Genomic DNA, 21,257 nt, shown 5'->3' on the forward strand with positions numbered 1-21,257 from the left:
GTCCTTTCCCCCGCCCCCCCCCCCCGTCCCTTTCTGCATACCCTGTGATGAAACAATGTTTTCCTTCATGTTTTATTTCATCTCTCAAGCAGCAGAGGGCAGATTTTGTGTAAGGGTTGTAAGGGTCCAACTTGCCTATAGTTATTCACATTGTGTAGCCTGATTCATTCCAACAGACCTGCTTACAAATCCAGTTTCAGTTCAATTGTGATGGAAAAACTGGAATTATACAGTTGAAATATCAAATGTTGCTTTAGAATTAACAGTGGAGTCTTCTCTGCTGCAAAGATGTTAGAAGGTAAAGTAGCCCATAGTTCATGTTTTCATTGTTGTCTTGTGTGCTATATAATGTGGTCCATTCTGTCTTTTTTCACTGGTAAATAATTTCTGCTTTGTAGTTCAGAAATTAGTAATGAGAGCTGTAAAAAATTAAGCTTGAAAATTTAACATCTCATTGTGTTCTAAGAAGAGCACTAAAATGTCAACTGATTTGCCAGCTATTAAGGCACAACTACGGCTTTCCATTAACACATTGAACTAGCTTTGCTATGGCAGATAAAAGTCCCCTTGGAAAGAAGAAAGAAAACATTCAGATTAGGTCATTGCCTATACACAGGAACTAAATTAACTAGAAAAAAAATTCACAGCTTCTTCCAGAAAGTGTGCTACTCTGCATCACATACTTCATTCCCATGGGATGAGACTTAATGCTAAATATTTTTTGGTTCCTTGCTGTTTTCTCTGTTGTTTTCTTGTGCAAATGATCAACCTGTAAGAAGTAAATTTTTCCTTTGCTGTAGGTGTAGAGAGCAACAAATGAAAGAGGAGTAATTTAGGAGTTGGATTGCACGCAAATTTTCACTTGTTAAGTTCTTTAAGTTTATAATACTTGATTTTAGAGTTATTTAACCTTGCACAAATGTCTGCAATAACTATAGCATCCTCAAAAATTATTCAGTTTAGGGGGAGGAAAAAAAAAAGTATTCACAAAAAGTTTCAAGATCATTAACCCTTTCAGATAAGACCCTTGGTACAGATTAAGCCTGTACATCAAGGAGGCTTCCTGCTCTGAGTGCACAAGGGCAGTCTGTTACTGGACTCCAAAAAACGAGGACATATTGGTGGCTGCAGTGGCACCTCTCAAGCAGCTCTGCTGTCCTTGTGCCTGTCCTTCCCCTCCAAGCTCCATACAGTTCCATCTTGTTTCCTCAGCTTATTGTGGATGATGGAGCTGGCCCTTGACACTGATGCAGCCTCCTTATTAGACCAGTGTACAGCACAACCTACCATTTATGGACATGAGCCTTGTAGCATGTCAGAAACAGCACCTGCCATTTGGCAACATGAACCTCTGTGCAGGAGCTAACCAAGAGGCAAGTACTTTGGAGAAACTTGGACTCATTTTTCCTGTTGGAGAGGTAATTTGAGGTTTTGGGACAATCACAGAGCAGAGACTGCATGAGAACAGGGTATGTGAGGGTTAATTCAGCCACCTGAGACACACATGGGGAAGTGGAGTGTATGGGTGGAAAGCTAGCTATATACTTGTGAAAGGGAGGTGCATAACAAGAATTGGGATTGGTAGTGGCACGACCAAAATAATGACAGGGATAAATTGATAAATGAATTTACTTGTAATTTACTACTTGGTGTAAGGAAGGAATATGTGCATAGAGTGAAAGGAATCATAAAAGTGTTTATTTCTAAAAATTGTCTGGGAAATAAAATGACCAAGGCAATGGGAAATGGACTCTCCATAAATTTGCATATGCATTTTGAATTAATGCCTTGGATCCAATCTTTACTTACAGGGAGAGGTGTGGTCCTTTTTCCTAGTAAATTATTAGTGTCCTACATAATTCACTGCTAGCCTTTAGATGTTTGCATTGCTGTATACATATGTGTACTTTGGCAATAAGCCATAGTCACTCACCCAGTGGTGAGGATATCCAGTCAAGGAGGCAGAGCTCTCAGGGGGAAAAAAATAAAAACTGTGATCGTGTTAGCAAGATTTGAATTGCAACATTATAGATTAAGGGAATAAATTGCAATTTCACATGCAACTTTCATTCTTGGACTTCCTACTTTTGAGAATTTAGTTATCACTTCTATTTTTATAATAGGGGTAGTTTTTATTTCAAGATGTCTTATGAGGAAACACGTAATTTTATATGCATCTGTAACAAAAAGTCTGCTCGTTGATTCTTCAGAACCATTGCCCAGCTAGGACTATGGCTCTTATGTATTCATTGATAGGAAGGCTCTTAAGCTATAGGAATTAAGGGAAATGGCAGGAAAAGAATCAGGGTGAACATGGCCTTGTCAGGACATTATCAGGAAGAGTCCAAGTAGGCAGTCTCTTCCTGATCTTAGAGCCTGGCTTTTGCCACAGATATCTGTGTCTCACACCTGTCCTTACATTACTTTATTCTTATTCCTGTATTATTTTGGCAGCCACTGATAAACAAGTGACTTTTCAGAAGTCTATTTGCCAAACCTAAATAAGAATGAGATTGCAAAGACACTTCTACTGACAGTTTTTCTCCAAGGTGAACTTTTATAGGGTGTCATCAAGAAAAGGTTTCAGAGTTGCTGTTTGGTTTTGTTTGTTTTGTTGTTTTTTTTTTTAGAAAGATTACAAGAATCGTAGGAAGCACTAGAAAACCAAGCATAATTTATCCCTGTTCCCTCTATAATTTAGATAATTTTTCACAATTAAAAAGATCCCAAAACAAGAGAGATTTGTGAGATTTAGATGTAAAGCATGAGATGGTCTTGTTTTTACGTTCTTATGTTCATGTAACGTTGATATAGTACTCTTATTCTCTGTAAATTCTCAAAACTGTGCTCTCTGCAACTATAAAGGAGCCTTCCATCACCTCTTGTCTTATATGAAATCTGCTATGGAAAATGTGCTACTCTGTCACTAAATACAAAAATGAAGCAACATTGAAGCAAGAAGAATTAATTTTATTGTCTATTTTAGGCTTCTTTGTTCACTTCTATGTTTGTTCTTTGTGTATAGAAAAGCAGAGCCTTCAAAACAACTGAAGCTATAGAATGATGTTGCGATTTCCCAGTGACAAATTAGTATGAAGGAGTTAAGAAACTACCTTCCAAACAGATCCTGGCTTTAACAGAGGAGCCTGATGGTACAGTCATTAAAGTAGAGAACATTCTTCTAGATGTCAGTGGGAGTTTTGAGTGTCTTGCAGAGTTTCACAGGCCTTGGGAGGAATGCCATAATCCCCGTGTATTGTATGATATCTGCAATTTGAATTAAAGCTAAGGTTCTCCGCAGTGCCACTGTATGACCGTGTCCCCTTTCATAGAGGGGCACAAGAAAAAAACTAACAGCCTTCTCCATCACTGTATGCATGCTGAGCATTTTTTTTTTCAGTTGGGATATTCATGAGTATACTCTAAACACACTCGTGTTTTTATTTTCCAGGTCAGAAGGTGTGCTACGGTGACCACAAGCGTTCTTGTTACAAGTTAGCTTATTTCCAGGACTTGTCTAGACGTGTGGGCTTTCAGGAGGCCCGCCAAGCTTGTGAAATTGATGGCGGGGCTTTACTGAGCCTGGAAAGTGAAGCTGAGCAGCAATTAATAGAAAACATGTTGCAAAACCTCACAAAATCAGCCTCTGGGATTTCTGATGGCGATTTCTGGATTGGGTTGTGGAGAAGTGACGATGGACTGGCCTCTTCACGTGCTTGCCCTGATCTCTACCAGTGGGCCGATGGAAGTATTTCACCTTTCAGGTAAGTCCATAAAACTGCTTATTGAGAAGGTTTCATTCAAAGAAATGGAGAGTGAAATGTCCAGCAAGTCTTTTAGAAAGAGATTTTAAGCGGCCCACCATAACTTCTCCAGAAAAGGGGAGCTGGCAACGAAAGTTTTGAATTTGAACCTCTAAAAAATGACATAGTGTGGATTCAGCCTACAATTTTCTTTGCTCCTATCTCATGAGTTTTTGTCTGTATGGCTTTTGGACATTTTCTGCTTCACAGAGAGGATTTAGGATGTGGTCTGAAAGAAGCAGACAAATTCTGCAAAACTCTGGCCATCTCAAATCAGGGAGCAAGCCACCAAGTAAATTAATGCATATTACTTAGTGTAAATCGTTCTGTTTCTACCCTAGCTTTTGAAAAGCTTTTAATTTCCTGATCAAACAAATGGCCAGAGTAGCATCAGCTCACCGGACTCAGGACAACAGGACAGGTAAGAGTTGGATAGGAAAGAAAACAGGTAGCAGAGCAGTAGGGTGTTATTTCTGCAGAGGTGCTTTGGTCAGAATATTTTTTTAAGATCCAGTGGTGTGCAACCCAGACCCTAAACTCTTTTCACAGAGGAGTTGTGGAAAATGTAGCCTATCTTGGAAGAGGATGGAGCTGTTGGGGTTGACATGTTTTCATTGATGTAAACACCTTTCCTTGGTATGTCGATGAACCTTACCTTCAGAATTTGAAAGTTTGTCTTTATGTGTACCACTAGAAATTGGTATACAGATGAGCCTTCCTGTGGAAGTGAAGCCTGTGTTGTGATGTATCATCAGCCGACTGCAAACCCAGGTCTGGGAGGGCCATACCTTTATCAGTGGAATGATGATAGATGCAACATGAAGCACAATTTTATTTGCAAGTATGGCCCAGGTAAGTGAAACTTAAGTTGCATTTCACAAGTAGGAAAATTTCTTAGACAAAAAAATACCTTTTGTTTTGTAAAAGAATTTGCAAATGCCTTGTGGCCTGCGATACTGATTTTTTTGGTGTGTGATTGCCTGAGCTGGCCTAAACAGGGGATGTAGTATATCAAATCTAGTGGTAATTTAAATCTATCTGTATCCAATAAGACTGTTTTCATTGTTAGCTTCACTGTCATTCATTCCTAGGTTTACTTTGATTTAACTCATCCACTATTTATTTGATTCTCCAGAAAGTATTTCAGTGGCCATTTACTGCTTCTCTTGCTAGCTGTGAGGTGGTATGACCAAGACATTTCCTGGACATACTGTAAAAAAATCATAATGTCCTTTCACTTTCAGTCCTCTGACATTTTATACCAACTTATGTGTGATAGTTGTTTCTAGAAGTTTTTATTAAAGAAAGAAACTAGAAGACCAGAACATCAAGAAGAAAATTACGTGTTCATATGTGTAGATTTATAGATATGAAAAGCAGATGCACACTAATTCAGATGATGACAGAAAAAGCCAGATTTTATCAATTTGGCTGTACTTCCAGACATTGCATAGGTCCTATATATGTCAGTAGAGGAAACATGAACTATAAACTAGAACTTTGTACGAAGAGAAAAAGGACACAAGAAGTAAACTTTCAAGTTGAGCCTGTAAGCAGTTTCTACTTTTGGTGGCACTTCCAGTGAATAAAATCACGTTTTTCGGTAGGATCATGCAAATATTTTCAATTAATTTATGGTGTCTCTTAAAAAAATAAGCTGAAAGTCAGAATGCATATAAAGTCCTGCTCTTAGCAGCTATTTGACCTACCTAATTCTGCTGTTTCCTACTTTCTTTTTCTATGCTCATGATCTAGCAACAGACACACATTTTGTAGAGATCCATCTGTCTGTAGAGACCCAGACTATTTTCCTCCTCCGGTTTTTGTGGATAGATAGCTTTCTCACTGTGTGATACCTTAATGGAGATATTTAAAATTAATATTGCAAGCAAATATTAAACACTTGGAACCCTTGATATAACCATTGCATTTTATATCCACACATTTTACCCCCACCCTTTAAATTTGTTCCTGCTTGTAAAATTTTTAGTGACTAGTAGCATCTTATGGTAATCAGTTATCATCTTGGTCACACAGGTCATTCAAGGTCCTGTAATTTATACAATTTTATTAATTTTACAGCTGATCAGAATTATTTTGAAGTGAGAGAACACAATAAAAGTGTTCCAAGTTGTTAAAATAGAAACATTTTAATATCAGAAAATGCAGCTTTGATTAAAATTGCTCACTTTTGAGTATATTTAATATTTTAAAAACCAAACAAGTTCATGTGAAATAATTTTTCTGTAATAGTGAACTAATTACCATTCTAGCTGTGATAATTGTATTTTCCTATTCTTTCATTGTCTGAAACAATAACAAGTATTTTGGATTGGCAGAAAAGAAAGTGATAAAAGTAACAATGAAAATAATTTTCTATTTCCTTCACTGTTTAGAAATAGATTACTAATGTATAATGAGGCATATAATAAGGCAAACAATGTATAGGTAGATTATTATTAGGACTGACATTGTTATGCAGCTAAATGCAGTACTCCTGAATTGTAGTTATTTACTTTTCAAGCTTTGGAATGGTGTTATTTAGGCAAAGAGGCTATTCTCCAGAAATGCGTTTTTCTATTACATGAAGATGCATAAATGTATATAAATAGGTATACAACATTTCTTTCATTGCCTGAAGAAAGTGCCACAATGTTTGTAATAAAACTACATTTGCTATCTAAATTTAGTGAGACTTAAAAATTACTTTCCCTCCCTGCCCCCCAAATCACTCTAATAGCTTCAACGTCAGTCATTTGCAATATAAAAGACATCAATTTTACCAGGAGTATAAAGGTGCCACATGTGTATTGAATTTCCCTTTGTTATCTAAGTGTATTGGTTTTTACAACTCTCCTATAAGTTTTGAGTATATGGTGTATGATACCAGAGGTTGTAGGTGACCATGATGAAGTTGCATATAATTGTACCAGCAGCAAGTTCAGAGCAATGTTTATTAGGCAATGTCTTACTCAAGCAACAGCCATGTCTGGTAATCACTTCTGTTTGTCTAAGCTCTTTTTATAGAACCTCCCTTGACAGCATTTACTGTTGCAATGTTCATTCTGGCTTTAGATCATATTGATTGCTTAGTGATCTTAAATTTAGTTATAGGTTGGTAATTGCAACCACATTTAGTTCCTGTCCAGCTCCTGTAAGTTTGATTATGCAGTCAAATTAAAAACTCATCTCCTCTTCTTCTGTCTAGATCCAGCAACTCAGTTCTTTGTGGTATTTTGATATCTTTAAATATGGCCAAACAAAGCCAGTTTTTACTGGAGTAGCTGAGATAATCACCTTTGTTCTAGTAGGCTTTATTGGTCCTTCAATTTCCTCCAGTGTTTCGTGCTTATCAGGATACTTGGAACTGTAGGCTGATAGCACTACAATAGTAATATAATCTTATGATAAAGGCATGGTATTCAAACAATCATGCAGATTCTACTCCTATGCTCATCCTTTCAATATAAGGTGATTGGTTCTGTAATCTTTGTAAACTCTTAGGTGTAGCAATAACTTCAAGTAAATTTGCAAGCCTATGCCATACAAAGTCATGAAGTCATCAGTTTATGATGCGTCACAGGAAATATACTATTATTGCTTTTCTGGTAAATTCACTTCCTTATGTGATGTTTTAGAACCCACTGCTCATGATTTGTGTTTTCAGACTGCCCATTATGGACCAAACTATATGAAGCTGACACCTAACCTCACACACTTGTACTGCTTTGCTTTGCCTCATAGCCAATATTCTGTAAACATGATTTGGGAAATGTTAATAAGATTTAAGTATTAATCAAGAACACATTCTCTCTTATATTGTTCTAAGATCACCTGCACAAACAGAACTTTGAATGTGTTAGGATTTTTACTCAGCACAAGAAATTGAGGGATTCAGTCATTAGCTGGTAACCTAGCAGAAACCAGCAAGAATTGGAACTAGAATAAACTACAGCACTTTTCTAAGGACTGAAAAAGTATGAACTAAAAGTAATTTGACCTTAGTTTGCAAAGGGCCTTTGTTAAGAAGATTAAATGCTGAAGAATTTTTTTTGGAGAATGTATCAATTCCTGTGATACTGCATGCAAAATAATGACAATATCTCTTATTACATACACTTTTCATTCTTCAACAATTTATTTCAAATATTGATTTAACAGATAATGTCTTAGAAAAAGAATTAGGAGACAGAGCAGACCCAGATTACGGTAAGAAATTTCAAAATATCAAATTTGTTGGAATGGTAATGCAGAATTACCAGGATATCTTACCTATTTCCAAAACTAGTCAAGGTTAATAGCCATAGTTTAGAACTGGAACACAGGGAAAATTAATCCTTTAGAGAGCAATAGCTACAAATATATGACTATTTTTCAGAATAGCACTTCTCATAATTCTTGTTCCAGATGTAATTCTATTTTTGCAATAAAAACTTATTTATATATTTATATATAGCACCTTAATAAACCCTGAAAATTTTCATTTTTCTAATGTAAATTAATATGTAATTACTTTTAATTTAATTAACAACTTAACAGCCATATTTTATACTCACTGTTTCCTAACATTTCCAATATCCTTTTCAGGTATTTTTCCAACGGTGCCACCAGGAAATCATTATGACACAAGCAAACCAGAAGATCAGTATCATGCTATTGCTACTGAAACAGGTAATGTGGTCACAGGAATTGAGCGTTCTGGTAAGAAAAATTAACAATGGACTCAGTTAAATTGATCTTTAATAAATTCCTTTATTGTCAATGGGAGGAATCAGTCTATTTCCCCAGGAAGTGCCCTGAAAAAGCATACTTTAATAGCAATTATAAAGTTTTAGTTAGTCTGCTTCTTAACTGTGGAAACAAATAATTTCCATGCCTCCCCAAACTTTGATCCTAATCTACAGTGTAGCAGTCATTGAAATCTGCACTGTTGTCTCTGACCCTGGTGAGCCTCTGTCAAGATGCAAGATTTCACTGCCGTTCACCCAGCTGTGGAGCATCTCCTTCTAGGCCGTGATGCCCACCCCTTGCATCTTGCTTATCTCCTCTCCACCTCTTTCTGCAACCTGTGTAACAAATGTGCATACATTATATTATAACAGCACAAATTATTCTTTCCTAACAGAGAGGACATGAAGTTTTCAGTTTTCTGCAGAGCAAGCACTCTGCAATAGCTCTCGCAAGTACCCTGCATTTTAAGAAATACTGTGTGCTAAGAGGAAGTAATTGCTTTGCTGAGATTTCTAGCAGAGAGGGCCCTCGGTATTTTGAAAATGTTGAAATTATACGGCCTAGGAGCTTGCTGTAATGCTACCAGCTCCTTCATTTAACAGTTTCTGTCCTGAACAGAGTCCTGCAGTTCATGAGGAGTTGCAGCATGTCCTTAATTCAAGGAACTGAATGTTCCTGAGGAGCATCTCAGAATCTTACAGTATTACAGAATGGGATTATGGAAAGATGGTATTCCCTTTTCAAACTTGTTGGCTGGATTTGAGCCATTTTCCTAACAGATGTTCCCATTGTTTTTAACTCCACTAATTGTATTTTGAAGTCAGTAATATTATTTTTACTAGCCATGTAAAGACTTTCTAACTAAAACTCATAAAGAAACCCAACCTGAACATCTACATTTATTCTTGCTGGTGAAAATATGCTCAAAAGAGGACAATGGATAAGAAAGGCTCCATAATTTGTATGTTAAATGTATACTGTTATAAAGCATAGGCATATACTTACCGAAAAAGTCAGACCCTTTCTAGAAGTTGTAGACTCCATCCTCTATTCTAGACAAGATTGCCAGCTTGTACCATTTCCCACTCTTTTTGCCCAGGGATCTGCAGGGAAGCACCTTTAGCTCTTTTCGTATTAGAGAAGGAAAATGTACATTTGTCTTTTATAGGAAATGGGGAGACAAGAGCAGGGTTTGTTCTACTAGTGGTCCTGCATGGGTGGGATTTCAACATATAAGGGCAACTAAGTAGACAGGTTATATGGACTGTAAACATAATAGGCTGAGAAATACACTCTTTACATATTTGCATTTTTGGTTCTAAAAATTGGAACACTCATATTGGTGCACATAGAAAATACCAGAACTTAAGTCCTTAAGATATGTTTTGCACATTGCTGGAGAAGTACCATGTTATTGGTATTTCTGAATCATCTGTCTGAAGCTCTTCCTATAGAGGGAATGTATAATTTTTCTCTTGTATAATTTAATATATATCTGAAATTTTACTCCAGATTTGTACTCACGTATTTCAGCATTAGGAGACATTAATGAGAACTTTTTGTCTTTCAGGTATAATTCCAAATCTAATTTACGTCATAATACCTACTATACCACTACTGCTGTTGATACTGGTGGCTTTTGGGACTTGTTGTTTCCAGATGCTTCATAAAAGGTAAAATATACTAATCCAAAATGGTCTTAAAATGCAGAATTCATGTTTCCATTGGCAAGCTGTTCATACTGAAAGACTGCTTACATCTGTCCTCAAATATGCAAATAATCATCTTTTCATCTATTAAAATCCAAGTAGGTGACAGCTGAACATTCACCATCAGGCTTTTCCACAATACGCTGAAATAATTCCAGGTCTCTCAAAGTATATTGCCATTAGGAATTCACCTGTTTCTGAAGCAGGTATCTTTGCTAACCATTGGATATGCTGAGCTACTGTCAGCACTTTTACTTCGTCTCTTTCATCATGATTACAACCTATGCAGCATCTGGGCTTTGGCGAATAATAGTGTGGTCCTCACTGATACAGGAGGAACTCAAGGACTCACTTCAGTTTCTGACCCAAAGTGCGTTTTTTTACAAAGATAAACCTAAGGGGCCAGAAGCTGTTTAATGTAGTTTCAGTGCACATCCCATCTGAGCAACAAATGAGTCACTTGAGTAAACAAATTGAAAACAAAAAGCAAAAACAAGTTTTGAACACACACGAATACAACTCCCTTGTACATCATATATCTGTCAACAATGATGCATAAAATAGATAGATACATGTACACAGATATATTGTTATGCAAATATTAATAATTTCAGCCTTTGAAACAGGATGTGTTTTGATTCACGTTTTTAAATTTTTTGAACTTTTAAACTTTCTCAAAATATTATGGACAAAGATATGACAACATATGATTCTTTTTTTTTTTTATATTCTGACTTAGTCTTTCTGAAACTATCAAGGATACTCTTAATTCTGCAGGGTTTGTTTTTTTTTTTCACAAAGAGTTTTCAAATTCATGTAATCCAGAAAAGCTTAAACTTAATTATGTTTTATGGACGAACACTGTTTGGGTAAAATAACTAGAATAATAAACTGATTCACAAGCTGTTATTGCTCTTGAAGAGCTGGAATGCTAATAAGGAATATGACATAAATGTTTTAGGGAATCAGAAAAAAAAATATTCCTCCTTTTAGTTTTTATTTTGTTCTTTAGAGACTTTATCTAGCATTTTCTGCAATTAAAATTAAAATACCTTATTTCAAGTGAGGAAACACTCCAGATGTCAAGTCTGCTTTATCTGTGTGAGGGAGTGTACACTGGTGTTCACAGCACTCCTTAGTGATGTGTCTCACTGAAACAAGTGGACATAAATAGAAATTATTGAGGTCTGCATCATAAACTACATTGTGTCTTTATGTTACGTACTTTTTTTTTATAAAAAAAGGACAACATGCACTTTCCAACATGTCTTATGACAGGCAAGTTCAATGTTGTGAAAGGTTGCATCCAAACCTCAGTGCTGGGGCTGTAGAAGGTTGGAAACTCAAATGAAAAAGAGAAATAAAAGAATCATATGCAAAACAATGCCAATTACATAAGTATTCTAACTCTGGAACACTTATTAAAATGGAGCTGAATTTCTTGGTAAGTATTACATACATGGTCATTTCTTTTCTGGAAGCTCTTTCTCACCCCAGAAAAGGTTCAGCTCTCAAATACTCCTGGGAAAACAACAAGAGATTCATGGCCCACTGAAATCAATAGAAATAGTAGGGTTGACTTCAGTCGGCTTTGATCAGGCCTTTGATGCTATAGCAGCTTATTCAGAAGTAATGAATCTGAACTTCCAAGACTTAAAAATGGCATGACACAGATATGGAAATTCATCTTGAAAGGTTGTACTTTTTCTGTTAGCTGATTATTTTGGTAGATTAAATAATATAAAAGTCAGGGAGCAATTGATTTGAATAAAAAGATATTTTGTTCAGAATGTTTATTTTGGGTTGCACTAAAGCTTTTAATTAAAGAAAATAAAGTAAATTTTCATTAAAATTCACTTAGGTCAAAAGAGGAAATTCTCGTATCACCAAAAATGAAGTATTTTCTTTTTTATTTGTTGAAACAGAATTTTGTTTTAAAAAATGTTTCCCTGTCTATTTTGAGTTATACTTCCACATATGAATGACCTTGTGAATCATTTTGGTTCATCACAAATACACAGTTCTAAAGCAAATAAAAAAAAAAGAGGCAACCACTTGAACTGATCATCTAGACACTGTAGAGCTTTAGGAAAGGGATTCTGTCCTGCTGGGGAAGGAGGGATCCCCAACTTTCCAAATGAACCTGACTTCTCATTCTTTTTTAGGCTTCCACAACATGGTGACCTTTCCTCTGAAAGCCACAATCCATGGCCAACCAGGACATGCCTAGCTTGAAAGGTCATGATTAATTTTGCCTGCCATTGGGCTCTTAAAGGGTAGTAATGAGGCAAAGCAAAATATCTTCCCTATAGCTAGTAGAAATGATCAGCTCATTCATGCTTAGATGCTCTCCCTTTCATTTCTTCCAGGGAAGCAAGGAGAAACTGCTTCAAAGACCCATCTCCATTATCATCTGAATGCCTTGCAGAAAGTTTAAATTCCAACCTGGTATATTTCTGTTTCTATGATTGCATTTGATGGTCAAAACAGTGATATTTATTGCATCTTCCTTACCTTTCTTACTAAACCTATTTCCTGAACCACATGTATAGCTGTTGATAATCAGCATAGCTTGGCTGAAGATAAGCTTATTTTATACAGCTAAATTCTGATCCAAGGTATTTAGAAATTGTTCCTGCTGTGTGGCAAGGACTCTCCATTTAAAAGCACTCAATCATTAATTTACAAAATATGCCTGATTTTGCTGTACTAATCTGGAAGTAAATGTAGTGAATCAATTTCTTTATAGAAAGAAGTGCTGAAACTACTTGATTCATGGCAATTGCTTGTTTTATAGCATTGTGGCCTGATCTAAAGTTCACTGAAACAAATGGGAGTCTTTTTAATTACTCCGATGGGCACAGGTACATAATGCATTACTTTGTAGGACTTCAGAGGTAAGTCTGGAGGAACTAACAAATACTCTACCATCCAGCTCCCTCAAAGTACGTGTTAGATCAACTCAAACTTGCCTACTTCTACACATCAGGAAAAGAGTAAAACTGAATGTATACAACTGTTGGAATCTGGAGTCTCAGTTTTCCAACTTTCTGAATTATGTAAGGCTACTTTTCCTCTTCTATTTTTTACTTAATTGGAAAAAAAAAAAAAAAATAGTGTGAAATATTCTGGCCAGAGACTAAAACATTTTTGATTGAAATGAGGCTGAAGCGACTCCTGAAGTGCCTTTTCTTTTCCGTAGACTGCAGTGCACTGTCATCTGCCATCTAAGTGAGGAGAGGTGGTATGTTGTGTCAGTCATAGCAGAGATACTAACTGTGTGGAAAAACTGGTGTGAACTTACAGGATACCTCAAGGCTGCCTGTAAAATTCAGAGTGAACTTTTTTTTTTTTTTTTTTTGCAGTGCAAGTACTTTTTGAACCATTTTAAAATTATTTTTTATTAAAAAAGCACCAGACATAAAAGCTATTACAGTTTTGAATGAAAATTGGGCCTAAGGAAGCTTTCTACCAGTCATTCATTGCTAGGAATCTGATTCATGCACCATTACTTCATTAGACGTTAGGTCAAGCCCTGAAAGGAAGAGACTTTCTGATGTATCAGTACACACTGGCACCTGTTAGTTTACCCTGGTCACTGGGGTGTAGCTCCAGGATGCACGTGGGCAGGATTGTGATAGCCCCCCAGGGTGGGTGGGCTGCACCCTGAGCATGTTGGACATAGGCTCAGGGGCATGTGTGCTCCCATCCCCCAAACATCCCCCCAGATAAGGGCAGTGCCCAGACTCCCAGCAATATGGTCAAACAGTATCCACACCTATCTCTGAAAAGACCACTCTGAGTAGGTGTGGTTGAAAGTGGAGTGGAAAAAGTAAATAAATAAATAAATAAAATACAGGCCAAGTTAGTTCTGATCCTGGGAGAAGTGCTGCTAAGCAGGGTGGTCTGGTAACACTGATAATGGTTGCTTACCTTGACTCACCACCACTGTGGTGCTATGCTTGGTGCAGCATGGGCAGAACCCTTTTGTGGATGGGGAACCCATGCTATGAAAGCAACAAACATGACCTTCAAATAGGGGATGAAATACCCGCGTCTGATCACAAACCTGAATCAGGACTGCAAAGGCACACATGCGCTGAAAATTGTTTGTTTGTTTGTTTGTTTCAGTAAAGGAAGAACAAAAACCAGTCCAAACCAGTCCACACTATGGATTTCCAAGACGCCTAGGAAGGACAGTAGCATGGAGGTATAATGATTTACTGACTGGAAACAAAGCAAAAATAACATTTTGCGTTCAGACTGTATTATAATGTTGACAAAAACATTAGCTTGGAATGGCTTGAAAATGCGAAGGATCTACAAGAATGAACTGTAAGCTCCCCCTTGAGGCAAATGTTGAGATAATTTTTATATAATGTTTGATTATTAATTCAGTTACAAAATATGCCATGCTAAATAAAGGGTATGTGTTTATTTTGCTAAGAGACGTAAGTTAGCTAGTTGTGAGCAATGAACTGAAGAGAGCACTTGAGGTTTTTATGGGGAAATATCTACAATGTATATCAGTTTTAAGATTGCAGTTAAAACCCCCTCTTTGTTTCCTTTAGTCCCTCCTGCATTGTAATGTAGTTGATGTACTTGAAATGGAACTGACAGTTTTACAGTGTAACAATTATTTATCTTTGCATAAATGTTTGATACAAAATATTTGTTTAGTATTTATTTGCTCACCTAACACAGTTTTTTATCCTCAGGCACACAAATTATTTTACTACATGTTAACATGGTCACTAACAGAGATAGCCACCACAACAAACCCATGTTACCAGGGAATGACTATAGCTTTTTGACTTTGATCCAAGGTCAACATAAATCCCTTGGCAAGTGATACCTTATTAATGAGGTGTCATTTGAAGGCGGTCACTAATTATGAATGAAGTAATTTATATTTTTTTACTTTTTCTGAAGAAAAAAAAAATCACAATGGATGAGAGTTTAAGATTGAAATTACTTGTTTCAGTAAATCTATGTAAAAGACATTAAAGATCATTTAAATATAGCTAAAAGTTTGTTAGGAATAATGTCAAGTTAGGCCAAAGAGAAGACATTACTTTGTGTGGAAGTGAAACTAGTAGATTGATCCCAACGGTACTCAAGCTATTAGCTAGAAAAGCATTAAATATGTTAATTGATAGACAGATTTAGAGGTAAGCTCAATGCATTTAAAGTATTTTAGAGTTATTATTAACATCATTAATGTCCATTCTCTTTGGTTCCTTAAGAGCTTTCTGTGCTCTGCTAAGAATGGTCCTACCAGACAGTAGCAGCAAATCTTGGGGTGACAGCAATAGCACTCTGTCTGATTTGTTGGTGACAGTCTAGTGCTGCAGCAGATGGTTAAGGGCAGTTGCAGCAAGAGTTCAAGAGCACAAATTCTAGCTAGTCGGCTTTCCATTAACACAGATGCAAAACTGCTGCAGCATGAAAGTTGGGGAGAGCTGGACAGGAGCAAAAATGTGTTGCTGTCAGGGTTGGCTACACTGTGCTAGCTGATGTTGACCACAGCTTTAAACTTCAGAGACAAATACGGATCAGTTTTTCTGCGTAAGGAAAAAAAACAACCCTGCACCATTTAAAGTTCAATAACACTAATACAATTTTGCAGTGCTATTGCTGAAAAACTTCTGGAAGCATTTTAAAATTGTGGTTACATAATGTTTTTACTTCCTCTTAGAAGAAGCCTTCTTCTGTAGTTTAGGTTAAATATTGCTATTCCTACTTACAATATTCTGTAGAGTTTCCAGTCAGAAACAACTTCCTTTGCTCAATCCCTCACTTCAATTTTCTTTTTAGTGATTGTAAATTGAGAGGAAATACTATGATCCTGCGTGATCACCAAGACAAGAATTGTTATTCTCCTGACATAAGTGTTGCTTCACTCAACTGAGGGCAAGAAATTCCTCTTTCTTGGGAACAGGCAGTATTTTGGTTTTTTTTATGGTCTTGAATGTTGAACTCCCCTAAGAAAACAGGGGAGGAGAAAGAATCAAGATTTGCATAAAACTATCTGTCGATACTTTGTGCTTCCAAAGGACGTGTAAAGATGCAGCATTCAATATTCTGACTAATACAGCTGAAGCGACAGAAGTATTTTCCATACAGCAATTAGGAAAAAATGCAAATGCCTCCAGACATCTTTCCTACAGGGTGAAGGTGAGTGCTGGGCTTTTATCAGCAGAAACCAGTCTCAAACTGTGTGAAGGAAGAATGGAAGGTGGCATACAATGTTTTTATCATAATGAATTCAGATTCTTTATGTAAATAAGAAATACTGATTATTGGGACAAAATATTTCCCTATTACATCACCTGCTTAGGAGACAGAAATAGTTTCCTTCTATGTATTTCCTTTGTGTAGGATGTTGTTCCTAGATACCAAGTAAAAATCTAAATCTAAAGAATCCTATGTAAAAGACTACAAGCTGTGCACAGATCAAACTTAGTCTTATGACTTCCACCTTTAAGTAGATGATCATATTCCATGCAAACCATACAAATACATATACACATTTTTACATTTATAATTCCTTTATTTCTACACACAAAAAGGAGACAGGAGTAAGGGTAAAAGAGGAAAGGGGGAAAGATAGGTGTGTTTCACATTTGCAGAGCAAATACCTAGAAATTAGACTTTATGCTAGTATTTCCTTTGGATTTTTGGGGGGATTCCAGGAAAAGAGCATTAGGTATTTATGTGACATGGTCCATTAGTGGCAATGGAATTGCTATTTAAAAGGAAAACAAGAAAAGCCCCCAACAAACCCCCACAACTCTGTCATTTATATTCACATGAAACTCTACAGAATGGAGAACAGAAAATTATTTCCAGCTGCATGTCAACTAGAGCCACTTTGAATAAGCTTGTTGGCTATGGGGTCCCTTCCTGGTGACCATATTCCCTTCTGCTCAGTGCCTCTCTAAATCTCTTCCAAATAGCAGCAGTAGGTGAGGCAAGGAACTTCAATATGAGCAGTAAACCTTAGCTAGTCCTCAGATGGATGGCATGGCTTCAGTTTGGCATTTTAAGAACAATATAGTCCACCGCCCCTATTGTCCCCAGGAAATAGAATTATATATTTATTTCCCCCCCCCCCATAGTGCTCTTGTCCTTTTGCAAGCAAGAAGTATCTAAAAGAGAAAGCTCTTTTTTTGTCTTCAATCTTTTGAACTTTTTTAGGTTCAAACAATTGTAATCAGCATCAAGCTTCTACTGCCTATTTTAAAGCATCTTGGACTTGTGACTCAACTGACAAGAATTTGTTCTCTCTACGTGTTTTAACATAGTAGTGACTTGTTTCTCCACAGGGTATTGAAAATGAAATGCTGGATGCTGAATGAAGGTTAGAATGTGGTTGACTAAGGTTTTGTTAGTTTTATCTAAAAATAAATTGATTGAAATAAACAATTTATTTTTAATTATAGTATTCTATGTAACATGTAAATTTTTATACCAGAGTTTAAAACAGGTTTTTTTTTTTAGTCTGAGGGGATGGTTTATTAATGTATACCTCAAAATACATTTATGATTTGCATTCTGGGAAGCAAAATGTATGCATAAATAGAAGTATAGTATTGCATTTCTGGGAAGCACATTTTACAGTAGCTGTATTTTACAGTTGGCTCTTGTATTTCATTATTAGACTAAAATACCATTTACAATAGTGATGTATGGTAAATAATTCAGAAATCATGTCACATTTTAATTAAGCATTTTGACATTAATTGCTTCATTGGAATCAATTTATACTGATAGCAGAGTGCACTTTATTTTACTGGCTGTTTTCAAGTGAAGGAGATTAATAGGAAAAACAGTAGTCTACTATGAAAGATAGGATTTGCAACTTTAACACTTCAGTGTTAAAAACTGTGGTTTATATGAATCAGGTGTCTAAACCAGCTTTTATCTTCTCTCTGGTTTAGTTACATCTGTCTGTTTCTTGTGGTCACAGATGTATTGATAAAGCTAAATGTTTTGATCTGGACCTAGTCCTCTCATGCTTATGAAGACCTAAGAACAGTTTGGATTTTATATCAGTGACTGCCTTTGTAAGCTAGCTTTGTATTTTCAACACTTCATACCTGCATTCAGCCTTGTAAGCACAAGGTGTGGGAACTCCTTACAAAAGTCATACATCTATGTGCATATGTGTATATACACATACACAATAAGTTAGAATGCATTTTGTATTTACATGCAGTACTTTGGAATTTAAAATATATTAGATTCCTACACTAGGCTGAAAATAGAAAGAAAGGAAATGCATCATAATACAATAACATTAAGACACCACTGAATTAAGACATACCAATATGTAGATATTTGTATTTTAATAGCAACCTGTTAAGAAAAGTGCTCAAATTTATAAAAAAAAAAACACACCTTTTTTTTTTTTTCTTTTTCCCCTTCATATTTTTTACCTTTTAGAGTGCTGTAATGGGCTATCATGATAGTTTTTATACAAAGCACAAAATCTGTATTAAAAGTCACCAGTACAGAAAAATAATGTAATATTTAAAAGGAACCATATTACTTCTTATTCACCAGGAATAACCAGTACTCATGATTGTCAGATATTTTAAAAATACTTTACTTTTTATGAGAGGAAGTTACAGTATTGTGAGTCTATGCTGGGGTGCATAAGCACATTTCTATAATTGCTTGAATAAGTGCCAAAACACTTGCCTAAAGAGAAAACTTAAAAGCTATATTCAGTAATTATTTAACTCTATGAATTCCAAATTAATTACACAAAAGAGAACTTTTGGCTTACATTCAGTGTATTCATTAGAAAGCAGCATGATACATGATCAGTCCGTATGCACAATCCATAAACCTCATTCCAGGGCTTTTTGTAATAGACAAGATAGGAAAACTCTGAAGAGCCCACTTGACATATACCTTTATTTTGAAATGTGGTGAGATTACTGAGAAGAGTTGTCTATGCATTGAAATGAAAATGCACATTGAAATGAAAACATAAAAACAAGTTGTGTTTGTCGTCAAATGAATAATTTAGACCATTTTTCAATAAAACGTTTGCAGTTTGCAAATTTTACTGTGCAAGCTTTGGAACACTTTCCACTATGCATTTAATGCTCTGGTGTTTAAAGAAACTTTTCCCCCTCCTCTCATAAGAAAAAAAATTGAATCATAAAACTATTTATTAAAAAACCACAACAGCTGTTTTGAAATATTACTCTCGACTGGTAATGGTGTTCACAATTATTTTCCTCTCCAGAATTTAAATATTTATTCAGTTTCTCTAAATGAGAGGCTGGAATGCCCATTTGGTTTACATCATTATACAGTGGCTTACTCTCAACATTTAAATTATGTTCATATAATTAAAAAATACTAAGCTAATAGATTATTTTTTTGATCCAATCTGCAAACACGGTGACTCGAGCATACACTCCTGGTCGCTTGGGAAGTGCACACTTATAGCCAAATGATGTTACACCAACCAAAAACCACTTGTTACCATCTTCAGATGTTAAAGGACCACCTGAATCTCCCTGCAATATGAAATTAAAAAGTTTAAAGTAAACATTGTCATCTCAGAAGCAGAGCCTGTTTATGATATTTTGTTTGTGTTGATTCTTAATAGTAGGCATTGTATCCCGGTATGTCTTGGGCACCAGAAGCAAGGTCAGTTTGAATTCTTCCATGGGGAAAAATTCTTCAGATAGTTAATTGCTTTTTCTTTTTTAAAGGATACGATCATAAGCATAAGCATAATCTTATCAATCTTTCAATACAGGGCTGAGTTGCAAATGTGGTTTTTTTGTTCTGCTTATTATTTTTATGTTTAACTCTTGATCTTTCACAAAACCTGGGTAAATGTGTAGGATTATTTTTTGGTTGAATCTCTTAAGCCAAAATGCAGTTCTATTTTTGGGTACCCCAGAATTTCTGCAATTTCAGATGTGGAGAAAAGGATGGTATGATTGCCAGAAGAGCCAAGAGTCCTTTTATCACATTCTCTTCTCAATAGTTTAGCAGATGTAGCATTGCAATAGATGGTGGGAGTCACAATTTTATTAATATCACAGCCTGAGTGGGGAATGAGTCAACCATGAGTTTTGATGAGAAGAAAAACAATGTATTATTTTTCATTGTCTATTGAATTAGTTGAACCAGTATTGTTAGTGTCTTCTCATGACCCTGTGAATGGAACTTTACAAGAGAGTTCTGCACCAACTTGGCCATTAAAATACTTAAGCCTGTAACTCTAGGGCATCCACAAAAGTTCAAATGCTGTGACAGCAGTCTAAAGGCTGACGTACTACCAGGACTCACTTGGTCTTCTTTGCTCATGGTTGAATGGTCATTGATCACAATGCTGGTCACTTGTACTCTCTATCAGCCTGTGGTGCTACACTGCTTTTTTTCAGTACAAGGTTCAAAAGTCAAAAAGGAAAGAGAAAAGCCACAGAGGCTGGGGGAATGGTTAGTGAAATTAGACTTGCATACATGCCTCCTTCTAGATTAGACAAGCCGGAGTCACTGCACCTGATGAAAGCTTAGGTTGTGAGGCCAAAGCTACAGCAATTATGTGAGAGTGCTTTTCATCAGACTTCAGGAGAACCAGCCAGTCTCCATGCCACAGACTCCATACTGCTGGAAGTATAATTAGGTCACAGTCAACTGTGACTGTGTCGTCAAAGAGAAGCAGTGTGTTATGATCAGAGCTGGAACGGATTGAAACGGGTTCCCTGCATGGGAGATCAGTGCAGAAAGGCAGCCTCTCCAAAATACTGTGGCGTCTACTTAGAAAAGGTCTCCAGAGTCTACAGATTCTGGAGGAAGAATCATTGCTCTCCCTCTCATTCCTGTATGAAGCATTTCTAAGACTTCAATCTATCTGGTATTTATTTCCCTGTACTCTATTTTTCCTTGGGCATGTCCCTCATTTCTTCATGGATTCAACAGTAATTATCCAAAGCCTAGTATAGAACATGTCCAGTCTACATATTTATCTCCCCCCATG

At 36.2% G+C, this 21,257-nt stretch overlaps 2 protein-coding genes across 2 annotated transcripts in view; one reads left to right on the forward strand and one right to left on the reverse strand.

Annotated features, from left to right (window-relative positions):
• Positions 1–14,908, forward strand: part of CHODL (chondrolectin) — a 74,189-nt gene extending 59,281 nt beyond the window's left edge. The window contains exons 2-7 of the mRNA XM_009996511.1: positions 3,452–3,764; positions 4,498–4,655; positions 7,965–8,012; positions 8,391–8,474; positions 10,105–10,207; positions 14,375–14,908. Coding sequence (XP_009994813.1) covers positions 3,452–3,764; positions 4,498–4,655; positions 7,965–8,012; positions 8,391–8,474; positions 10,105–10,207; positions 14,375–14,459 — 791 coding nt within the window. The 3' untranslated portion in view covers positions 14,460–14,908. The remainder of the gene's footprint in view (positions 1–3,451; positions 3,765–4,497; positions 4,656–7,964; positions 8,013–8,390; positions 8,475–10,104; positions 10,208–14,374) is intronic.
• Positions 14,909–19,626: 4,718 nt separating this feature from the next.
• The window catches only part of TMPRSS15 (transmembrane protease, serine 15), a 129,961-nt gene continuing 128,330 nt past the window's right edge, over positions 19,627–21,257 (reverse strand). Inside the window, exon 28 of the mRNA XM_009996512.1 lies at positions 19,627–19,782. Within this exon, the coding sequence (XP_009994814.1) occupies positions 19,627–19,782 (156 nt within the window). The remainder of the gene's footprint in view (positions 19,783–21,257) is intronic.

This window comes from Chaetura pelagica, unplaced genomic scaffold, assembly GCF_000747805.2.
Source record: "Chaetura pelagica isolate M959 unplaced genomic scaffold, ChaPel_1.0 scaffold82, whole genome shotgun sequence".
Classification (NCBI taxonomy): domain Eukaryota; kingdom Metazoa; phylum Chordata; class Aves; order Apodiformes; family Apodidae; genus Chaetura; species Chaetura pelagica.